Source organism: Leopardus geoffroyi, chromosome C1, assembly GCF_018350155.1.
Source record: "Leopardus geoffroyi isolate Oge1 chromosome C1, O.geoffroyi_Oge1_pat1.0, whole genome shotgun sequence".
NCBI lineage: Eukaryota > Metazoa > Chordata > Mammalia > Carnivora > Felidae > Leopardus > Leopardus geoffroyi.
In genome coordinates this window covers 114,319,798-114,344,490 of record NC_059328.1, presented here as the reverse complement: position 1 = coordinate 114,344,490, position 24,693 = coordinate 114,319,798, and the positions used below count along the sequence as shown (strand labels likewise).

The window sequence follows — 24,693 nt, the reverse complement described above, 5'->3', positions numbered from 1 at the left end:
GCATACAGAATGCCTCGAAGACGAAATGTCTGGCTTCCCCCCAGTTAAGGGGGCGCTGGGTTTACAAGGCCAAGACTTATCTGCGATTTGAACGGCATTTAAGCGAGCGCCCCACACGTAGACCATAAACTTAAGGGAGGTGAAAAATGAGCCTGAGCAATAATAGTCAACTTCCATAAATTCTCTCTACAGTTTCAATTAGAACTTGTAGGAATCTCTCTTCGTTTTATGGTGTGCCTGTGAGCTGTTAAGCAGCTGCTGGGCATCAGCCCAGCAGTGACTGTCTATTAGAAATGGCTGAAATAATTCCCAATTATTTATGGGTTATTGCCATGTTTTCAAGCTTGCATTCCCATATGCTCTGAACCTATTAAAACCCATCGGGATGGAGCACAAGCGCTCATATACCTACATTGCCGTGTACCTGTCTTAATGAGAAGTGCCCTGATCGCAAGCTATGCTAAATCAGCGTAATGCAGTGTTTTTTTAAGGAACACCCTTTAAAGAGGTACGGTGTTAACCTTTCAGTGTGCTATTACAGCCCTATAACTAGGTGCGTTTAAGCTCGTAGTTCCTTTGGCATCTGCGTTTGCTTTGCACCTCGCTTCAGAATTCCAGTTCTGTTCCTGCGTGTGTACCTTTCTCAGGAACTAAGCCTGTTAATGCCAACAATTAGCCAGACGATTACTCTGCCACCATCCTTACCCAAACCATAATTTCCTTTGAAAGCGTAATTGAGAATTGAATTGTGCATTTAGAGCGTGTTTCGAGACAGAACCCAAACTCCCAAGTAGTTATAATATGTTGCCTCTTGGGATGAGTGTACACCATGCAACTGGATAGTTGGATAGTTTACCGACAGGCGAAAAGAAAGAGGGACCAGGTGAATGTTACAGTATCGGTGTTCCCTTTAACGCATGTTGTTTTCTGTTCCGTACAACGATTGAGTATGCCCCGTTTTATACCAATTATGTCCCTTCTTTGAGAATGCTAGGATTTCCAACGAACATGTGTGCACTGCTGTGAATGAAAAAGCCCCCAAAACAATTAGACCTCCAGGTCCTCCATCAATAGGTCACCAAAGCAATGACTGATCATTTCAGTATTCTTCCTCATTTTTTTTTCTCTGTCCCACAGGGTGCCCCGACAATCTCACCGATTCCCAATGTTTAAATCCCATTAAGGCTTTCCAAGGCTGCATGAGGCTCATCTTTATTGATAACCAGTCCAAGGACCTCATTTCAGTTCAGCAAGGTTCCCTGGGGAATTTTAGTGATTTACACATTGATCTGTGTAGCATCAAAGACAGGTAATTATTGTCTCTTCTCCTCTGTTCTCCCACCCCCTTCCCATTCTCACTGTTCTAAATATGAGTTTCTTTAAGCAAAATTCTAATCCACTGACATTAGCCACATTAGACATAATTGAGTTGCCTAATGGAAAATATTTCTGAAAGGATTTCAGGCCCAGAGAAAAATGGTTTAAATTAGTTGAGTCTCTCTTCATGTTGACTTGCAGTAAATGGGATATGCAAATTAAATCAAAATACAAATTTGTGACAGGATTAAAATTGTATGCATAAACAACATTTGATTACTTTGAAGTTAAGAGTGAAGCAAAAAGGAGGGAGGGATTACTTCGGTCTTAAGCCATTTTATTCTTTAGAGCAGGGAGCATCCTTTCTAACAGGGGCAGATGAACATCAGGCCCTCAGGGTCTAGAACGGAGGTTCGTGTGGTCCAGTGGTGAGGTGACTCCTGGGGCCACTGACCTGTGGTGTCACCTCCAAACCACGGCTTCTTTGGCGCAGAAAAGAGCAGGTCCCCTATGGAGACAATCAGCATTTAATACTGTGCAACCCACAGATGCGGCACAAGTTCAGTTTCTTTCTTTATTTCTTCTGGGCTCCAACTCCTCTTACATTTAAAATTTCTAGCTTCAAATACACACTTTGGAAAATTAAAGAGGACCAGTTCTGAGTTTTCAGCCAGGCTTAGTGTGCTCTCCACGTTTTTTGTTTTTTTTTGTTTATTTGTTTGTTTTAATCTTTTTTGTTTTTTCAACGTTTTTATTTATTTTTTTTGGGACAGAGAGAGACAGAACATGAACGGGGGAGGGGCAGAGAGAGAAGGAGACACAGAATCGGAAACAGGCTCCAGGCTCTAAGCCATCAGCCCAGAGCCTGACGCGGGGCTCGAACTCACGGACCGCGAGATCGTGACCTGGCTGAAGTCAGACGCTTAACCGACTGTGCCACCCAGGCGCTCCAACCACGTTTTATCTCTAGCACTTACCTCCTTCATTCTTGTGGTTACAGTCATCCTCGTCGATATATCGTTCAACAAATGGGTGAATAATAGGTGTGCAGTGCTTACCCATGTGTTGGTGTTACAGAGTCTCTGCTCACGTCCCATCATGGAATAAATGAGCCATTATGATAAAATGCAATAAATGCCCAAGTAGTGCACCCTTATTTGTGGGATGTCTGGCAGCCGCAGCTCAGCCTGGCCGTTGGGAGAATGAGGTCAAGAAGGTTTTCAGGAAGGGGTGCTTAGCTAAGTCTTTTTTTTTTTTTTTAATGTTTATTTTTAAGAGAAAAAGCACCAGCAGGGGAGGGACAGAGGAGGCGGGGCGGCGGACAGAGGCTCCGAATCAGGCTCTGCGCTGATAGCAGCGAGCCTGATGTGAGTCTCAAACTCACGAACCATGAGATCATGACCTGAGCCCAAGTCTGACGCTCAACAGACTGAGCCACCCACATGCCCTGGTGCTGAGCTAAATTTTAAAGGACAAGCAGACTTGGCTGAGGTGTGATGAGGGGTGCCGGTGTACGATGGGTCCTCTGGATGTAGCATGGGGAGTGGCAGAGAAATAGGAGAGATCATGGCTTGCAAGCATTTCAACAGTTCCAAGCGCCTGTTTTCCATTGTTAAATATTGGGATGCATTTTATAAGCCATGGCGCATCATCATTCAATTGGCAACATGTCTTTCTTAGCGGCATATAAACTAAGGGTATATGTTAACAATGAATAGTGCCTTAGGGTCAATAAAATATAGCTCAGTGGATATGGAAGGTCACTGTGATGGAGTACATGGTGTGCACACGGCTAGAGATTGGGGCTGTTAGGAATTATGAAGAAATTTGTGTGCCCGTGGAACGTGGCCCCGTGTGCTAAGTGACAATCAGGAAGGAAGGTATCAGATTTGCTTACTAGAAAGAGTACCCAGGAAAAAGGGAGAAGGATGGATGGACGGAGAACCAGCCTGGAGATAGGAAGGGAACCACCCCCATCCATGGGGCACTGATGAGAAGTAACAGGTGTTTCTCCTCAGCAGCACAGCAATCAGCTCTGTAGGTTGTAGTCTCCTCGGATGCTCCGAATGACCAATATAATTTGATGGAGTTTTATGTGCATGTTTCTCTGTTAATACCACTACACATGGGATCCTCAACAAATCACACAGACTTCCTGGCTCTTCTGCTGCATTTTTTTTTTCTATTTGACCAGCTGGATAAGTGGGTAATAAAATGTGTGCTTCATTAGAATGTGCTAGTTTAGCGATCTCAGAATAAAGGGTACTACACGGAATGGTTGCCACCCCGATAGTCTTTATTAACGATGAGGGGGAAGCATCCGACTTCATCAGCCAGCACAGCCTTTTGCAAAGTGTAGTTCAACAGAGGGAACATTCATCAATAGGGATCTCTTATGATACCTTAATTTCTAATCAAGGACGCTCTCATTATTTTCGATTACATGAAAGTCATTGCCATCTATACTGCATCATTACTTTTGTGTAATTGTAGTCTGTATAATTGTATTACATACAATTGTGTTTTGGTTAATTGTATAATAAGGGATTGTGTTTAGTTTAGTGAGTAAATGGCACGTTTTTCTTGATTTACCAGACATTGCCTCTAACAGAAGGGGGTACTGTGGTAGAAGGCTTTGGTTGATTAATTATTTCTTGAACTTATATTTAAAATTTGTTGGAGAGGGGCGCCTGGGTGGCGCAGTCGGTTAAGCGTCCGACTTCAGCCAGGTCACGATCTCATAGTCTGTGAGTTCGAGCCCTGCGTCAGGCTCTGGGCTGATGGCTCATGATGGCTCAGAGCCTGGAGCCTGTTTCCGATTCTGTGTCTCCCTCTCTCTCTCTCTCTCTGACCCTCCCCCGTTCATGCTCTGTCTCTCTCTGTCCCAAAAATAAATAAACGTTGAAAAAAAAATTAAAATTTGTTGGAGAGGGGAAGAGGTTCAAAAGCAGGTGGTTCTGAGTTTTGTGTTGCATTTTTAACATGTTGATCAACTAAACTTGATTTAAGAGCAAGTTGAGTTTTTGTCTAGAAAGAACTTGCCATTTGGGGATGGGGTGGGGTGTGCTAGAAGAGGTGAAGGTGGAGAAGTTTGGCTGTGTTTTTGTTTTGTTGTTTTTGTTTTTTTCTGGCTGTGTTTTTTATTATTGTTTTTTTTAAAGTTTATTTTGAGAGAGAGGATGTGGCAGGGGCATAGAAAGAGAGAGAGAGAGAGAGAGAGAGAGAGAGAATCCCAAGCAGGCTCCACACTCTCAGCGCAGAGCCCACTGTGGGGTTCGAACCCACAAAATGTGAGATCATGACCTGAGCTAAAATCAAGAGTCTGATGCTTAACAGACTGAGCCATTCAGGCGCCCCTGGCTGTGTTTTTTTCTTAACTATGCTCCTGTCTGGAAAGTCCAAGGAGGGCAGCCTTTGATCTGACCTGAGAGTCTCTTCTCTCCCTGGCCAAATTCTCTGCCCTTTCCTTGTAGGCTTTAAAGACCCAGTCTTCCCCCTGGCGTTTCAGTGGTTGTCTGCCCCACCCCTCCCTGTTCCCTTTCTTCTCCCTCAAAGCTAGCTGACCTGGCTGGCCAGAAGAATCCAGCCCTCTCAGTGACCCATAAGGCTCTCAGTGCTAATCACTCTAGGAAAACCAAGGTGGCATTCACAAACATTCCAGGATTCGAAGTGCTTCCTCCCATGAGGGTCCCTGAAGCATGAGCAAATTCACAAAATGTTCCTGAGACCATGCCTTAGGTAACAGCTGGGAGGGTCCATTCTCATGGATTAAGGAGCCTAAACTAACAGTTTGCATTTCAGCCATCTCCATGATGGGCAAATTACCAAGTCTTCTGGCCTCTCTGGAAAGAAGAAGGCTGAGCGATTGGCCTGACCCCCAGTTCTGGCAGCAGAGACTGCTGACTTTAGGAGGTGTCATCGGTAAAATTGCCGAGTGGCTGGCAGTCCAGGGATGGACTGGGAGAAGGAGATAGAGCACCCTTGTGGGAACCACATGTGGGGCCAGAATGGAGCATTCCCAGCAAATCCCGTGCACTTTCCATAGTCTTTCTAAACCCCTCGACTAGAATGTGCATCCACTATACCTCACTTTGCGGGCTGAATCTTCAACCTCATGTTTTCTGCACCCCAGACCAATGTTCTTCGAGATCCACACTTACCTCTTGCAGTCTTCTTGGACTTAAAGGAGGCAGGACATGATATTTTAAACCACACAAAGCAAAGTCACCCCCGATAAATGCTTTGCTCCATGAACAACTTTATCATACTCAACCCCTTAGATAGGCATTGAGTGAATGGGTGAGGCATTCTATGGGTGAGGTATATACCCAAGTATATACTTGGGTGGCAAAAGATGTGGTAAGAACTGTGGAAGCCTGGCAGTGCAAGGGCATCAATATTCCCATTTCTCAGAGAGAGTCAACTAAGACCTAGAGACATATGTCAGTTTTTCCATGACTACAGGATTGAAGTTGTGGGTCAGAGTCGAACCCTGCCAGTGTTCTCTCTCTGACTTGCACCCAGCAGACACTAGCCTGGAAATGGCAGTTGTGGGGTGTCTGTGGCTCCTAAACAAGTGGCCTTATCTTCTGCCCCACCGTAGAAAAATTTTTCGGGGATATTCAACATATTAAATTCTTTGTAAACGTTAGTTGCCTAATTAGATGCCATTTAGAAGGGGGCATTCAAAGTGGTGTGCAGCATCAGGGGTTGGGGGGACTGAGTGAAGTAAGTCCCGGTGATCCAGGTCAAGAAGTACCTCTTCCCAGGACTTTTGTTGGAAGATCCTACCAAGCCCACTCGAGGAGCTGTGTCCAGTCCTGCTGAGTCCAAAGTCCAGGGCAGAAGAAACACATCACCAAATATTGTCTTAGAATATGAAGAGGAGACGGGATCCAAGGTGTGAAGCCAAACTTAGAGGAGCAAACAGGGACACACTGTCTGAGGTGGGGTGAGTGGGTGTCACACGGAGGGCAATTCATTACTCTCTGTGCAGGTGGCAGCAGCCTCGAGAGGTGATAGAGTGTGTTTAATTCCCAGTCACTACTTGTCAGCTTGAGATACGACACATATCATTTAACCTTATTGTGTCTGTTTCCACTTTTGCAAAACCGAGATTGTAAAATCTACCTTTGCATTGAGAGTTAAATGAGACAGTGTGAGAAACCAGGCGCTGAGTTGCATGGCTAGTAAACAGCAGTAGATCGTATGTAAATGTTCGCCATGTTAACTCCCATAGCCAAAGTTTGCTAGCTCTCCAGATTCCATGGAGAGAGGAGAAGGCTCTGGTCTCCCTCCGAAGTTCTTCCAGCCCACTGTGGCCAAGTGATTCCCATTAGTTTGCGGGGTGGATCCCCTTAGATGTACCTCATATGTGCCCTCAAGTTCCTCTGCTTAATGACTCGGATTGAGTTGTTGTTCAGAGGAGCTCTCCCTGAGGGCCACAAACAACCACCCATGAGGAAAGTGCCCATCAGTTTGGGTGCCAAGGCCGCAGTCTTTCAATTCTACCAAAACTTGATTCTCAGGGCCTGGTTGGGTAAGGAAAGCTTGTGATTGGTATGCCCTGGGGCACAGAATTTAAGGCAGTTCTTATTTCTTGGCTCATGCAACTGTAGACCCTGAATTTACATGAACCTAGAAGCAAGCGCCTCGTTAGCTTGTGCAGGCGAATTTCAGCAGGATCACATCAGAATCACGAGGAGGGGTTGTTAAAACCCAAACCACTGGGCCCCACCCCTAGAGTTTCAGACGTTATTGTTGTGGGCCAGGGAACGTGCATTTCTACCAAATTCCAGGGTGCTGCTGGGCTGGTCTTAGGAACTGACTTTGAGAATCACTGTCCTAAAAGCTTCCAATCCTAGAAGTCAGGGGACTGTGTAGATTCTGCACAGAAGTGGTGTAGGTGTGGGGAAGAGGGATGACTTCTGCCCCAACTGTGCCCCCAAGCAGCTGTCCTCCTGATCAGAATCTCACAGGGTCTCTGAAAAGTTCCAGCAACTCTATCTCAATGTCCAGCTCCTAAGTATTGAAATCAGTCCACGGGAGGCCCTTGGGTGTGAGCACAAATGAATCCCGTCTCACTCCAGCTTTCCTGGTTTTTGTCTCCGAGCTCCTGCCCTGCTTCCCACTGCAAACAAAGCTTTTGGGAATACAAATGAAACCAGTCAGATCCTCAGGGGTGCCTTCGCGAAGGGATATTTTGGTGTGGAGGGAGTGTGCGTCTTAGAATAGTTGCAGTTGCCATGAAACATAACTTGTCTTTGTGTTATTTGAGAGACAGTTGACTTGCTGGCCCTGCTGTAAGTCAGAGCTTGGTCTTTCATTCTAGATAAGCCTCACACCCTGTGGGTGGTGGTGCTGCCATTAGAAGGATGGTGACCCTGCCTACCAAAAAATATGACACCGAAGCTTTCTACAGATGGAAAGAGACTGATTTCATCCGGTTTCCTGGGGTCTGGCAAAGGGTCTATGTGGTCACATGTTGCCTTGCCCCACATCCCTTCCTCATAGAGTGATGGCGCTGGGGAAGGTCCTTGGAGATCATCCACCTTTGGTTTTGCATAGGAGAAGATAGAGGTCTAGCGGAGTATGGCAAAGCCAGGTATGGAAGCAGGGCTCTTCCCGTGGGGTCTTTGTTTTTGCCTCCAATGGGGACTTTTTTGCTCCAGCCCTTTTAAAAATGAAACAATTGGCTTGTTCCAATGAGTGAGTCACATGTGAAATGCTGCTTTAAATGTCTTGCAGCCAAATAAGTTATGAAATGTAGCTTCTCACTCCATAACCACTTCCTTCCCCCCCCCCCCCCAACACACATTTGTTTAAGAAAAGCATCTGCTAAACTCTCTGGTCAAGATTCTTACCTTCTTGGTTCAGAGTTTGGAGTGTTGTAAACACTGAGAGTGGAGAAGCATTATTTTGGATGACCTCCCATAAACAGACTTATGCTAAAAACCCACTCTGTGTGTGGGAGTCTGTTAAAAACAGTAGGCTGTATAAAAAGCTTACATTGCATGGTAATGCATATGTTTTAGTTCTTCTCTAAAATTGAAAGCCTTTCCATTGGGTGCCAGAAAAGCCATTGCAAGGGCAATGCCCACACAATCTGAGTTTCTAACTCTCAAGTGAGAAATGCTACAATATGGTGTTCTCCTTTAACTCATGGGATGGAGCCATCATCAAAACAAGAGCACTTCTGCTGTTTTTATTTATCATGCTAGTCTATTTTATGGAGGAAAAGAAAAGGTTAGAGTTTATGTAACAGTTACTGAGCAAACATTCTCTAAATACGATTTCATTTAAGCCTCTCCGCAGCTCTGCCAGCCAGAGTGGTTCTCAAAGTGTGGCTCCCAGACCGCCAGCACCTAGAGGCATGTTAGAAATGCATATTCTCAGGCCCTGTACCTTTTGGATCAGAAACCTGGGGAAGGGGAGCAAGCTGAGTTTTACAAAGCCCCTGCCACCAGGGTGATTCAGATGCACAGTCAGATTTGTGAACCGTTGGGTTGCCCTCTTACTGTTATCTTAGGGATAAAATCACCCATGCTTAGTAAGCTGCCAGAGGTCGCATTCTTAGTATTTGGTGGACCTGCTATTCAAATCCAGATTTTGCTGACTTTTCGATCCACAGAAAGGTGGAGGGCCTATTGCCTAAAGGAGAGAAAAAGGAGACATGCATTCAGGTATGCAGAGCAAGTCAGGGGAATGTCACTGAGGAAATAAGATGTTGAGAACTTGATGTGTGGGCTGTGTTTAGGGAGGTCAGGCAGGGCTGTTTCAGGTGAGGTGGAGGGATTAAGCCTGGGACTCAGAACAGGTGAGGTGCTGGGCATTTGTCTCCCTGTATGGGAGAAGCTGTATTGGCATCAGTGGGTAAAATAGAACTTAAAGTCAAAGCCATAGGGAACTTGCAGCAAACAAAACAGTTTAAAATCTGAATAACAGGCCATATTAATAGCTAATCCTAAAAAATGGTTACTGTGTGCCAGAACATTGTGTGTGTGTGTGTGTGTGTGTGTGTGTGTGTGTGAACCCTATGAAGTGGGTAATACTGTTAACTCCATGGTACAGAACGGGATTCAGACACAGCAGCGCTAATACCTTGTCTGGGTCACACGGCGAGTTATGTAGCAGAGCCTGGCTACATAGGGTCTGGTTGAAGAGGTTCGACCTGTCCTTGCCTTGCACTTGACTACTTATAACTTTGTAGTTAGCAGGTATCCAACATTCTTCAGCGGGATTGCAAAGTAGAAAATGATGTGTTTTCATCTTGTGTCCTGATCTTGAAGCGGGTTGTATCGATGCAGGCAGAAAAGGGATATGGGCCACAGTGATGGACCACCAAGGATGCCTGAGGGGCTGTCATCCTTGCAGCTCATTGTCACAGCCTTGTGACAAGCACACTGAGGTTCAGAGAGAGCTGAAGTCTCCACCTCTATTTCTTTAGGCTGGTTGGGGAATACAGAAGCCTCACAAGTGACTTGAAATGGCTGGCTGTCTTCACGAGGCAGATTTTGAATGGGTTTGTTAAGTGCCTTTTATCTAGAAAAGAGCCATTTACTCATCTGCTAATTGAATGAGAGTTACTCCCCATCACCGAGCTTATACCTCTTTGAAAGTCAGAGGGAAGAGGGGCATTGGGGGAATATACCACCTGGCTTGGACCTGAATAAGTGAGCTTGAACGAGTGAATCTGTGTTCTGTGTCCAACCTCATCTCTCTTATTCCTTGTTTTTACAAGAAAAGTGGATCATTATCTTGATGAAATGGTCCTTCTCTACCTGTGCGTGCGGAAGGGCATCGGGGCACCAGTGATTCACAGAAGGCACAGAGCGCCAACGAAGCCAAAGGTGGCTCTTGATTCTGTCCCATCAGAAGGTGGTGAGACTGTTCCCTCACCAACCAGTGATCTGAAATACGGCTGCAGAAAACCAAGCCGGAACAACAAGCTGGGTGAATTATCACCAGGGCTTCTGGAAGCTGAAGGATTCATTCCAAGAGCTATAGTCATGAGGTTGAGGTGAGGGGTGCAGCTTTAGATCGCAGTAAGAAAATGTCTTTTCCAATCAGGAAGCGCTTGGAGCCTGTCTCCTGAGACATACTGGCTAAAGAATTCAGATGTTTTAGATGACATAGAAACCAAGAAAAACTTTCGATCTAGATTAAAAACAGGGGGGGAAAGGCGATTTTAGATCCTCAAGTCACTTCTGGCAGCCAGTGCTTATATTTAACTGTGTGGAAAACATTTCTAAATTAATAAGAAGAAAGAGACGTTTCTTTGTTGCTCCCTTCACACAAGCATTACGTAAATAAGCCTCACCCAGCACCCTGATAAAGGCCTTCTGTCTGTTTTTCTCATTCTCCAAAGAGTGCTCCTTTCTCCATGGCCAGTGTCCCAATCGTTTGTTTTCTTTTTCCCTCACTTATACTGATGTCCACTCATTGGGCTGCTGAGGCGAAGCCCCTGGCACCTTGGGCGCTGTTTTCCTCTAGTCCAAAAGCATTCACGTGTTGCTCCTCATAAGCACTGTTTCTGGGCTCGATCGGAAAGAGCAAAGACCTTACTATGTTTTCATTTGGAGAAAAAACAGGTCTGACTTGGGACAAAATGTCCTTACCTGTTTCTGCAGTGAAACCTAAATTTAAAATCAGTTCCGTGCTATTTTTATCTTGCACCAAGATATCTCACAGGAAGCTCCCGAAACTGGATTCGGCCTCTTGGGTTTTGCTGCGGCCTGGACTTCTGAGCGCAGGGTTCGGCCTTCCTGCTGCCCATCTCACATGCGCGGCCAGCATGACCACGTACCATTGCTGTAACCGTCACAAAGGGGACACTGGCTTCCCCGCTCAGCAGATGAGGAGACCGACTTTCACATGAATTTAAAAATGTACGTCACAACAGAATCAAACTCGGGATTTCAGGCAGCGGTGAAACCCCTGCTGTTTACATTTTAGCCTGACTTTGGACACAGCCAGTCACTTAACCTCTTCATGTCTCACTTCTGTCCATAGTCAAATGGGGACACTGGCTGCATCTGACCACTCTAGGGGGCTAAAGGAGAACAACGTGATATTATTACAGCCTCCCTCTTGAACTTAGGGCAAGGATTGACTGAGGGCAAGACGATGAAAGTTCTTAAAGTGAAAAGCAAGAGAGACAGAAATGGATGGGGCTGTGTGTTATCACAGCAGGCCCGGTGTTAGAAAACCCATACACAGGTAGAAAAAGATGACACCCTTCTGAATAATTTACCTACATACATAACCCATTTTATTTTTTGGACAAGTGATGAATGTTTTCACACAGTTCAAGTTACAGATTTGAAATCTTCCCTCCAGGTTTAGCTTCATCTTGACTAGATCGCTTTGACGTGATTTACTAGGGTCTTTCTCTCCTAACATTGGGATATGCTGTGGGTGGAGTGGGAGATCATCTCCACACCTGGAAAACACACAGGGAAGAGGCATTACAAACCTCACACTGACAGTTATGCAAAAGAATACGAACATATCAAACTTCATAGTCTTTTCTTTTATTTAAAAAAATTAATGTTTATTTATTTTTGAGAGAAAGAGACAGAGCATGAGGGGGAGAGGGACAGAGAGAGACAGAGGAAGGCACAGAATTGGAAGCAGGCTCTAGGCTCTGAGATGTCAGTACAGAGCCCGACGCGGGGCTCGAACACACAAACCATGAGATCATGACCTGAGCTGAAGTCGGACTCTCAACCGACTGAGCCACCCAGGCTACCCCATAGTCTTGAGTCATGTGATACCTCATGTGTCCAGGACACCATTAATTTTATTATGACAAAAATGTCATCATCAGCTTGTGACCTGCTTTTATCCATGCTAAAAACAAATTTTTTTTTCCCCTGTAACAATTAGGTAAGGGGCTATCCCTGCTTTAGAATTTAAAATAATCCCAGACAGGGGCACCTGGGTGCCTCAGTCGGTTGAGGATCAGACTTGGACTCAGGTCATTTATCTCACGGTTTGTGAGTTCAGGCCCCACATCAGACTCTGTGCTATCGTCACAGAGCCCGCTTTGGATCTTCTATCTCTCTGTCTCTCTGTCCCTCCTCCACTTGCGTGCTCTCTTTCTCTAAGATAAATAACATTAAAATAACAATAATAATAATCCCAGACAGTGGTAAATGACTCAAGGTGTATATGTTTGACCAGATAATTCTGTTGAGAATTACAGACTCACACTCTGAAATGAGAATCGTATGCATCAGCCTGGACATTTGTGTGCGCAGAGATGTCAGGAGATATTCACACACACAGGATACAAAAATATGACGCTATCTGGTGCGTCCTGATGTACTTCTTGGTCCTGCTTGCTGAGAGACCGCCCATACTCTGCTAATCTTCCTCTGTGACCCACACATTCATTCAGCAAATCTTTTCAGAGGGCCTACTATGTGCCAGGTGCTTTTTTGTTGTTGTTGTTTTGCCCTGGAGATCCACGGCTGAACAGGACAGAGAGTTGCTGCTTGTCCTTCCTGGTATGCTTGGATTAGGAGTCTCTTTGTTACTATTGTGGGTCGTTCGTGCACTCCTTATTCATTCATTCATCTCCTGTATTTGGAACATCTCTGCTGGGTCACCTCCTGGATAGGAGCTAAGGATGGACGTATGTGCTGAGCATAGTAGGTCTTCATGCCCCTGATTTCAGAATGCTCCATGGAGAGACACAGATTTTAACCCAATAATTATGGAAATGATCACATATGCTCCTCAATAAGGTGTGATTAGCATGAAGCAGATCCATAGAGTGCTAGGAGAGACTGAGAGGCAGCTGGCTTTTAACGGGGTGGGGGTGGTTGTCAGAAAGGAGACATGTGGGTGCCATTGTCTTCAGACTCTGCAAACACAACTGTTCACTGCCAGTCTGGTTTGTAGTTTCCAGTGCCTCCTACAGACCTCTGGCTGGCGATTCTGATCTCAGTGCCCTGCCTGTATGTCCTCTGCTGAAATCACTGTGTGCTGGGGGGAGGGATAGGGGGATAGGGGTGGGAAATTCAGCTTTCTTTAGTGGGAAGAAACTTTCTGTGTTTTTAGCTGAAAACAAATTTCTCAAAATTTCCCCCAAGAAGAATGTGCTGGGAATTCTTCTGTCTTTCAGTAATAATAGCATACCTTTAATTCCCCCGACCCCAAAATATGCTGTCCTGGCTGCAAGGCTAAGGGGTTTACCTTAAACCTTCTACTAGCTCATTCCTAATATCATATTAGCTGCACTTACACTTAACAAAACAGAAAAACAAAAACAAAAACAAAAAATAGGTCCATGTCTTCCCATCCAAAATAAACCCCAGTGTAAAGGTGGTAATGATATTTCAGCTGGCAGCTTGGTAAAGCGCAAGAATCTGAACGTGACAGGAGGCATATGCATTTTAAAGGTCATTCTAATTACCATGCTTACTCATGCTAAGCTGCTACTCTGGGGTTTATTGGAGAAGAACCACATGCTGGGGGGAACTGAGACCATGTGGTCGGCAGGGACTTGAGCAAATAGTAAGGAAGGTAATACAAATTACTGTTGTTTCCAGTGATATTAAATAATTCTTCAACGTCTGAGACATCTGAGAAGAAGAGGGAGGGTGGGCATTGATGGAGACCAGGGCGAATCCTCACCGTTCTGAAAGCTGTGATGCTGTGACGCCTTTTCTCGGGATCCGCATTTGACATGGTCGTACAGGGACCCATGAAAAGAGGCCCTGAGGATGAGCTCCTGCCTGCATTAAATTTTCCATTTGCGACCACTTCATTCTCCCCATCATAGTGAATTCATAACACAACTTTTCTTGATGGAATTATCCTAAATGTAGAGCCACTTTTTAGATAGGGAAATAAAATAGCGGAGAACTATTCTCTTAGTGGCAGTTTGCCTCGTACCTCTCTCCTAGTTCCCGAAATACAGATTTTATTACAACTCTAGCTGTGGTGAAATTCAGATTCTGTACATGTGTTTCCCCTGCCCTCTTGTAGTTGGTGGAGTGAGGCATTAAAGACAAGGATCCCCACCCCCCAGCTTGCCTCTTTGGTCTCCCTTGACCGCTTCTCCCATTTCCTTCCTCTTCAACATTATCTCCTCTATTAATTCATCATTCTCTTTTTAAGCACTTACTGAGCATCTGCTATGTTCCCGAATACGTATAATCTCTGCCTGCAGGAAAGCTGAAGAGCAAGAAAGCCAGACAAAAAGCAGACAGGGTACACAGGGAAACTTGTGGCACGGAGGGGCATGGAGTTACATCTGAGCTGCATTGTGACAGGCAAGCAGAGCAAGCTGAGGTGAAAATAGCAGTCGAGGGGCAATTCAGTTCCAAAGTGAACCCCTCCCTGCCCCATAGCAGCCGGTCTTATTCTAGCCCCCAGGCACCTGCTGCTATTTACTTGTGTGGAGTTTCCTTCCACCGTTCCTTTTACCCCAGTTCTGCCCATCTCTCACAGACTAGTTCAGATCCACCTACCCTGTCAAGTCTCCCTTCCTATGCCTGATGTTCACCAAGACCTTATGTGACCGTCCCTGGCACTTCTTTTCTCTATTACATTTAGCTCCCGATCATGACTGTCACCTGGTTTGGATCTGTATTTCGCCCTCTCAGAGAAAGTTCTTGATATGCCCACTGATGCTTTCTGTTGAGGGCGCATGCTTCGCCATCATTTGTTGAATAAATTGAACCTTAACAGCATCTGCTGTTGGTGGCTGGGGATGAAATGCATGTGTAACTGACAACACTCAACACTCCTCTGGGAGTCGGATGTAGTGTCACCTCAAGAGATGGAATGAACTTCATCATCTTTAATATCTTTTCCCGTCCCACACCCTGGAGACCGTTGTCCAAGATTTGGGAACTGAAACCCTTCACCTCTTTCTCCTATTGAAAACTTCCCACTGTGGTTCACACCAAGCGGCACTCTATTTGAATAGCTCGAGTGCCTAATAAAAGCAGCTGGTGCCAGCTGTCATCGTTCACGTGGTGTTAAGTGCTCCTTCTGTAAGCACTAGCGAGCAAGAGTATTTTTGTTTAGCAAGGCCATCATAAAATTAGACAAGCAAACCATAGCAATGTATTTGAGCAACGTAGCCTATAAATATTACAGTGGAAGGAAGCATGCGAGCGCATTATCCTTATTACAATCTTATGCTTTTAGAAGATAAGGGGGTTAGCTCTGAAAAAGAAAAGTGTGTCTGAAGAGAAGCCAGCTCTAGAGAAACATACAGAATGTCTGCGGTGATTGTCAAAGCATGTCACCAGTCTCCTGGTAATAGGATCTGGGGAGTGCACCCCCTGGATTCAGCGAGCTCTGAACAGCCTCCTGGAGGCTCAGTTGGGAAAGCTTGTGAAATTGGCATGGTTCACCTGTTAGGAATGGGATTAAAAAAAAATGATACTGACGGGTGCCAGCGTGTCTGTAACTATGTCAGCTGTTTATCTGAAAGTGAAGTCATTGAAGAAGGATAAAGGTTTCCCGTGAGCCCAGAGAGCAGCATCGGAATCATATACAATCCATACTCTGTCACCGTCTTTATTTTTCTCTCTCTTTTTCGGAAATGCCTGGCAGAGACTTAAAAAACATTGTTATTATTCACTGGGCTGTGTCAAATTCTCTAGTGCTTTCTAACAGAGAGAGCCACTTCCAACTTTTTCCAAATGCCATCTAAAGCCTCTTTGTAAAAAAAAAAAAGTATACGGAAGTTGTATTTTTTTTTTTCTTCTCCTATGAAATTTTCCCCTTGTTTCTATAGTATAACTGGCGTCATCTAAATTTAGTAGAATTCAGCCATGGGCCAGGTGCCATGCTAGGTTTTATCCTTTACTAATTATCTTACTCATATCTATGGAGACCTATACTAAAATGTTTAAAATAAACCATTCTCATTTTATGAAGTAGAGAACTAAGGTTTATAGGTGTTCAGTGACTTTTCCAAGATTACATAGTTAGCAAGTATTTTCATTAGAGGTTAATGGGCTCCCAAGCAACTTAGAAATAACAGAAATAATGTTGCCTTTACAAAATTAAGCTAAACATCTCATAGGATTGTCTTGAAGATACACTTAGTATCTATGCCAGGCTGAATTATACCTCAATTAATGGCATCAAACATATACCCCTTGAGTTCTTGTACTCTTGATGTCAGAGTGAAGGAGCATCATGGATCTGACTATGTCTCCCTAGGAATGGATGAAGCCTATGGGATGTAATAGAAATGTTTGTGTCAGTGAGTGAATTGAATACTAATTGGACTAAACCTTTACTGCCCACTAGAAGAACACTGTGCAGTGATGGGAACAATCTCTTTTATGTTGTCTACACCTAATCACTAGCAGCTTTTGTGCAGTTGAAGTGTGGGTGTTATGACTGAGGGAGTGAATTTTTAATTCAATTTCATTTTAATAAAGTTAGATTTAGATAAGCATGTGTGGGTAGGGTCCACCATATTGGATAAGGCAGGACTAGACTCTCTGTGCCAGTCCCCATGGAGCTGTATATTTTTTTCCTAGTTCAGCAACCTGCAGCTGCACCTACGGTGACCCTAAAGATGAGGTATGGGTCTCAGAATCAAGACCCAATGAGTGTATATAATGCCAGCCTTAGCAATCCATGCTGTGTATGACCCTGGTCTATACCTTTCCATACCTCTCCTCAGAGCATTTGTATCAGAAGACAAAAGCTTATCACTCTTTGCCTTAATTTCTCCCAAGATCCTGGGCAGACAAGTGGTTTAACTATTTTTAGCTCAAATGTCAAAAAATTTGTGTTGCTTAAGAGATAACTTTACTATATCAAGTTTCGTTTGCTGTATCTGTTGACCAGTTCAAAGTTACCTTCAAAATAAGGACATATTTTGAGCAAATATATACTTATCATCTAATTATATATCATCACTAAGGATTTAGTTTCTAATATCTTTTACAGAAGAGAATCTTCGCTTTTTTTATTCATCTCAAGTATCATAGAACATGCTAGAATTAGTTATTGATAGCTCTCTAAAAACTTCCTGCCTGGGGCGCCTGGGTGGCTCAGTCGGCTCAGGTCATGATCTCTAAGTTCATGAGTTCGAGCCCTGCGTCAGGCTCTGTGCTGACAGCTCAGAGCCTGGAGCCTGCTTCAGATTCTGTGTCTCCCATTCTCTCCGCCCCTCCCCCACTCACACTCTGTCTCTCTCAAAAAATAAATAAACATTACAATTAAAAAAAAAAAAAAAACCTTCCTGCCTGAATCCAAGCAATTTGGAGTAAGAAGTATCCTGGGGGCCAACAAAACTTGTGTGGGTTCACTCACTAATGTGGATTTGGATCATTCAATCTGTCAGACAGTACTGGCATTAAACCCAGAAATCCTTGAACCATCCTTGTTCCGATTTTAAGTTTAAATGGCTGGCCTCCTGATATTTTGTAATCGATCCATGGAGCTTACCTACAGGAAAAGGATGTGTTGGTCAATCTGGTGGGAATACCAGGCCCTTTGTAAATTAAACTTTTCAGTGTACATCCTTAAACTGGAATTCTAGTATGCACCAGGCTTCTGTTAGATTTGCTTGCATCAGTCATAATATTGATGATTAGTGGTCCTGATCATCTGTGAAAATTGGATTTCAGTGCTTGGAGGCTGAGAGCCCTACCTTTGGATGGAATGCTTTCCAAGGTAAAGGCTACCTAATGGGGGTCTCTGTAGGCAAATGGTTGATTTCACCTGAGTCTTTGTATTAATTAACACAAATGACCTCAAATAAAGATCCATACCAGACTGCAGGTGTTAACCTAGCACAATTTCCAATACTACCAATGGATTAAAGGTAATCTTAAGATTTAACCCCAACCCTGTTGGAGAATAGCTTCAACTTTTAGAATGCATAAAAATCACTTAGGATGCTTTTTTAAAATGCAGATTTCTGGACTCTATAACCCCAGACATTCTGATTAAGTCCAAATGAGCTAGAGACATGGAATCTGCATTTTATCAGACACCCCAGGATGTCTGTTTATCACTCTTTTAGAAATATTGTGTCAGCAGATTAAACAATGAAATTTCCTTATTGAGCTCATCATAGTACAGTTTCATCCAAATTTTCTCTACACAGTGGGGAACAACACTCTAGTTCTGCCTGATGTTAATGGTATTCTTTGAAAAATGATTTCTTTGTTCAAATAAGTTTGAGAAATGCTGGAGTAAGTAAAATTAAATGGCTTTCTTTACTGCAGGATTTCCCAGTGTGTCATGTGGTGGTGGCAGTTTGTGTGTGTGTGTGTGTGTGTGTGTGTGTGTGTGTGTGTGCGCGCGCGCACCATACACTTCTAAGCTATGCAAGAGGGGAATTAGTTAGAAGAAGTTCACAGCATCACAGATATATTTACCATGAAACCCTTCTTTACAGACTACTCATCCACACAAGAAACTTTTGGAAATGCTACCCTGAAGTATATAGTACATCAGAGTAATCACCAGGAGGTGTTCAGTAGTGTAGACAAAGTGACTTCAAAAGCTGGTGTTAAAGAGAATGAGAGGATCATAAGCAGACCTTGGCCCTCCTTTTTTCCCCTTTTTCTCAATAAAACAAACATTTTTCCTTTAAAGTGAATCCTCTACCCCCTTTTTTCCCTCTTTTTTTTATTTTTCATTTTTTAACGTTTATTTATTTTTGGGACAGAGAGAGACAGAGCATGAACGGGGGAGGGGCAGAGAGAGAGGGAGACACAGAATCGGAAGCAGGCTCCAGGCTCTGAGCCATCAGCCCAGAGCCCGACGCGGGGCTCGAACTCACAGACCGCGAGATCGTGACCTGAACTGAAGTCGGACGCTTAACCGACTGGGCCACCCAGGCGCCCCCCCCCCTTTTTCCTTCTAATTCTGATGCCTAGAACTTCTTCCTTTGATTTGTACAGACCGAGATTTACAGCCTGCCTTTTACACTTCTGTAATCTTAAATAAGCTGCTTAATATGTGATCCTCACTTTCCTAGAGATAGTGATAACTATCTCACAGGGGTGTTTTATTGATTAGCTGAAATAATGATGTGATAGCGTGGCACGAAGTCTAGCACACCAAGTGTAGCATTTATTGAAATGGTAGGGAGGTTAACATTCTTTCACGTCTATAAATATTTTGGGGAAATTCAGACAGAAAAGGGAAGAGCACAGTGTATGATTTATTTCCTGAAACTCTAGAGCTGGCAAATCGGATGCAATGTTTGTACGCACCATGATGCTAGTGACGGTGGCTTTGGACGATATTCCAAGGGATTCCAAGATAGAATTTAGACTCAAAGGTGAAAGACTACAGTGGATGAGTGGTGGTACCTACCAAAGATGTAGGAGGGAGTGAAAGCAACTTTTTTCTTAGCCATGCAGGGAAATATTAAACAGAAATGCCAGGTGGCCCCAGTCATCTAAGATCTGTCAGCATGTCATTCAATTCCAACGGAATAAAAATACAGTTGATGAACAGAGACGGGCTGAACTTTGCTGTGTGCATTATTAATTTTGAAAAGAGACAGAGTAGTCTGGGAATGAGGGTTCAGTTTTGGGATGTCATGTGTGGAGCCTCAAATGACATAGAGGATTCTTTCTTTTTAATATTTTTTTTAAAGTTGATTGATTTGAGAGAGACAGAGACAGCATGAAAGGGGAGGGGCAGAGAGAGAGAGAGGGAGAGAGAGAATCCCAAGCACACTCTGCACCACCGGCACAGAACCCAATGTGGGACTTGAACTCATGAAACTGCGAGACCATGACCTGAGCTGAAACCAAGAGTCAGATGCTTAACATTGGTGCCATCCAGGCACCCCTGACAGGATTCTCATACAAAAGTGAAAGTGAATGCAGGCTGTGTGAGGGTTAGTGTGTTAAAATGGGGGCTGTGGACAGTCCTTTAGAAGCCATCTATAATTTTATGTGTCTGGGGCCTCTTGTCCTGCTGTTGTCTGGGGTCACTCTTCCTCCTGCCCTTCACACCCCATATTTCTGTGGGAAATGTATTCTTCCGTGGCTTCTAGCCCTCGGCCAGGGCTGACCCATCAAGCTGGGCCAAATTGGCCCCCTCTGGGAGGTCCCAAACTTGACATTAGAGAGGAAAGCTCTTTTCTCATAGGGGAGACACCTTGGGTTGCAAAACTTGGCGATTCCCAGCAATCCTCCCTGTCACAGGGAGGAAGATGGGACAGAAGCAGAGTGAGGGAAATCAACCCACAGAGCACAGCCAAGGCCAGGGTGCCATGAACCCCCTAGTTGTATCCAGGTGTGCAGGCTCAGCTTCTCTGAGGTCCAGCTGCATCCCGGCTCCCCCCGGCCGTCTTGGGGTTCAGCTCTTAACTGTGCTCTGTGGGCCTGTGTCTCCTTCTTGACCTAAGATGGCTTAAATTTTGATTTTCAACTAAGCTTCTCCTTAATGGAAGACTTTTCAGCTCCCATTTTCCACACGTGTAAATTAGATAATGAAGAGTCTAAACAAGTTGAAAGGGGGGAAAATGTGTGTATAATTATCGTAGGAAGGATTCAGTATTTTCTTTCTTTTTTGTGTTCTCCATAATCTCCTAATCTCCTCGTGCAAGGGTCATAGCATTTGAGGTCAGATCGGATTCAGAGCCTGTGTCTGGAACAGACAAAGTCTGGGGCCAACCAGACTCTTCCCTGGCTGTGGTTGGAATGACTAGCCACCACCTGTGGTCACTAGCAGTTTACCACAAGTCAGGGCATTGCCCCTGCGGGGTTCAGGCCTCAAGCCCCAGACACAGATCTTAACTAAACCAGAGCAGTGACTGCTCAGTTCCCTGCAGGAGGCCAGGTTTGCTGCAGTGGACAGGACACTGGTAAAAGTTAAATGAGCAAAGATTTAGTGTGACCTTTCTTAGCAGCTCCTGAGGTTAGCGACAGAGAATAGAAATGTCACATCTGCATCAACAAGCCCAGTGAGCAAACTGGGCTTAGCCATGTGCAGACCAAATAAATCTCCCTCTCCATGAGCCGGGAAATACATATCTGTTACAGAAAGAAAGAAAAGAAAACACACAGTCTGGGTCTGGGTCACAAACCACCTGCAAGTATACATGAAAAGAATAATGGGTTTATTTACGTGGAGTCATGTTTTGCCAGACCTTACTTGATTTTCAAAGTGATTTGGAGATGATTTTTAGCTCGATTTTACTAAAGAGGAAATTAAAGCGGAGAAAAGCCTGCAAAACTTCAAATGGCACACACGCTAGAAAATGGCAGACTAGGATTTGAACTTGGAGCTCCCCAGTGTGACGTCCGGGTTGTCCAAATGCACCCTGTCTGTGAAGGAGCCCACACTGTTCCTCAGCTAGAACACAAGGGGACAGTCCCAGACCAGCCCTTCCTCATAGCAGAGTTTCCATGCTCAAAAATGAGACCTTCTGGTAGACCTCCTCATTCCCCAGCTCAGGTTTAATTTTATAGCATGACCTTTAAAGTGAAAATCAAAGAACCTTCCCAGAAGACATGCCCAAATGGATCAGCAACCTGGATACTTCAGGCCCTGCTGGTGTCGTGATGTTCATACTCTCTCTCTGTGGGTTCCAGAGGCCGTGGTGGTGACCACAGCAGCCAGGCCAGCCTGCAAAATAAAACCTTGGAAGGAGATTCAATGAACCCAATCATGACCTGTGTCCCTCTTGTCCTGTATATAAGAGGTTTTTCTCTCTGTTTTTTGTTTTTTGGCAATGAAAATTTTTTATTCTGCCAAATAAAACCATAGGGCTATCTTTAAAAGATTAAAAGCAATATTTGAAGATCAAATTATTTCTTTAAAAAAATCTTTTTAATGTGTATTTATTTTTGAGAGAAAGACAGAGACAGAATGTGAGTGGGGGAGGGGCAGAGAGAGACAGACACAGAATCTGAAGCAGGCTCCAGGCTCCGAGCTGTCAGTACAGAGCCTGACACAGGGCTCGGACCCACGAGCCGTGAGATCGTGACCTGAGCCGAAGTTGGACGCATAACCGACTGAGCCACTCAGGCGCCCCTCAAATTAAATATTTCTAAACTTGGTCTATGAAACCAATGAAGCGCTTTGAGGACTCGCATGTGCAGTCATGTGTGAGCCTTGGCGTTCATTTTATGTGACTCTTTTAAAAGTTTAGAAAACCCTGATTTACATACGTAAGCAGCTGCCAAGTGATACAGGTTTTGAATACCTTTCCCTGAAATAGCTGATATTTTGCAATAAGATTTATCCAGAAGTGTTCAAAAGTAGGTATATTTTTTAAATTTCAAATTGGAGAACTGTGTTCATTCCTTATAAATACAAGAGCCAGATAAATGGGTAGTCAGTGCTATTACTGTCTGTAATATGACATTATTCTGATGTCACATTCATCCATTCACTTGTTTTTGCTCTGTTATTATGCAGTGGAAAGAGCATGTGGCTAGCAGATGTTCCCGAGCATGGCTGGGTTTAAATAGATTTAAGTGGGTTTAAGTGTAGCAATGCCCACTCTACCTTCTGGGACCTGAGCAGACCCAACGGGACCCAGCTGGTGCACTGCAGCATGCTTCCTCATCGATGATGTTAGTACATCCTTATTCCCACGAATACAGTGCAGAGAAGGCAGAAGAAGATTGACATCGAGTTCTCCAGAGCTACTCCAGGGCACAAAACTAGCATATAGCTAGTGTGGTGTATTAAAATCTGATATATAACACATTGGAAAACTATAATGTGTTTTTAATGCTTATTTATTTATTCTGAGAGAGGGAGGGAGAGAGAATCCCAAACAAGCTTCACGCTGTCAGCACAGATCCCGACATGGGGCTCGATCTCAAGAATCGTGAGATCATGACCTGAGCCAAAACCAAGAGCAGGATGCTTAACCGACTGAGTCACCCAGGTGCCCCAGAGAACTATAATGTTTTGGTTTAAAATTACACAAAATTATGGGGCACCTGGGTGGCTCAGTTGGTTGAGTGTCTGACTTCAGCTCAGGTCATGATCTCGTAGTCCATGGGTTCGAGCCCTGCATCAGCCTCTGTGCAGACAGCTCAGAGCCTGGAGACTGCTTCAGATTCTGTGTCTCCCTCTCTCTCTGCCCCTCCCCTACTTGTGCTCTGTCTTCTCTCTCTCTCTCTCTCTCTCTCTCTCTCTCTCGCTCTCTCTCTCTCTCAAAAATAAATAAATATTAAAAAATTAAAAAAAGAAATAATTGCAAAAAGAGCCCAAGAACTAAAAAAGGGGAAAAAATAATCCTCACAATTTGCAATTCCCTGATCCATCTCTACAGGATGGTTATGGACTAGAACTCGAGCCTTGAACTAGAAATCAATCCTTGGTATTCAAGGTGAGGACTAGCAGTTCTCTGGCATCTTTAGGGAGCTTATTATAAATACAGAACCTCACTCTCTACCCCAGACCTACTGTATCACATTTTAACCAAAATTTGAGAAGCACTGAACCAGACAATAGAATTGTTCTCATTCATAGTGGGATATGAATGATGTTCTAATGTTTAAGAATGAGACCACTGTAATAATCTGGAAAGCCCTCTGCATTTCCTGACTCACTTTAACATAACAATTGATACACCATCTATATGATGGTACACAAAAGCATCCCAGTGCAAGGCACGCAGAACCATTTACCTAACTGATATGTAGTAGATGAACCCAGACCAGATTTCTCTCCCGTAAAGTCCAGAGCCCGTCTGTAAATTGTGTGGTGCTTTTCCATTCTGTTGAATCACTTCTAGGCCATAGAGACAAACGGATTGATTACAGAAATTCAATTCTGCCTTATTTAGTCAGAATGACCCATGTCAGACTGATAGGGAATTCTCTTCCCTTGTGATTAAAACAACAACAACAACATTATTTTGTTATTGGAGAAGGCGTGTGTGTGTGTGGGGGGGGAGGGGTATGTATCTTTGTAAAGTGACCAGGTAGCAATGATTTGCTATTAGTTTCATGGCTTCAGCTTGCTCCTCATATTAGCAGTTTTGGAATAGATAACACTGATAACATTCTTCTTGAATCGGAACATCCTCTGCTTTAAAGAAGTGGCCTTTGAAGAGCACTGAGCATCTCTTGGTCATGAACCTTAGGTTTGCAGAAGAGTGGAGAGAGGACCTTCCTATTTGGCCATCAAAAGCCAGGGCAGGGAAGAGCTGTGCTGCTGTGGATGCCTGGCTCTGGGTGAAAGGTGGACAGTACTCCTGGGAGGTGCACCACCATTGCTTCCTCCATTATCCTGGGATCTTCTCAGCAACAGTTGACAATTGGCTGCCTGCTGTGAACTAGACCCTGGGAAATTTAGGAAGCTGACTTCTGACACTTTTCTTTTTATTCACTTAATTCCTTAATGTCTGCATCTGCTGTAATTACAACAAATTTCAATTATAATGAAGATCCAACT

At 44.2% G+C, this 24,693-nt stretch overlaps 1 protein-coding gene across 4 annotated transcripts in view; it reads left to right on the top strand.

The window, feature by feature from the left end:
* CNTNAP5 (contactin associated protein family member 5) overlaps positions 1–24,693 on the top strand; it is an 807,688-nt gene that overhangs the window by 458,447 nt on the left and 324,548 nt on the right. For all 4 annotated transcript variants that reach the window (XM_045479457.1, XM_045479456.1, XM_045479455.1 and 1 more), the window contains exon 10: positions 1,138–1,309. In XM_045479457.1, coding sequence (XP_045335413.1) covers positions 1,138–1,309 — 172 coding nt within the window. The remainder of the gene's footprint in view (positions 1–1,137; positions 1,310–24,693) is intronic.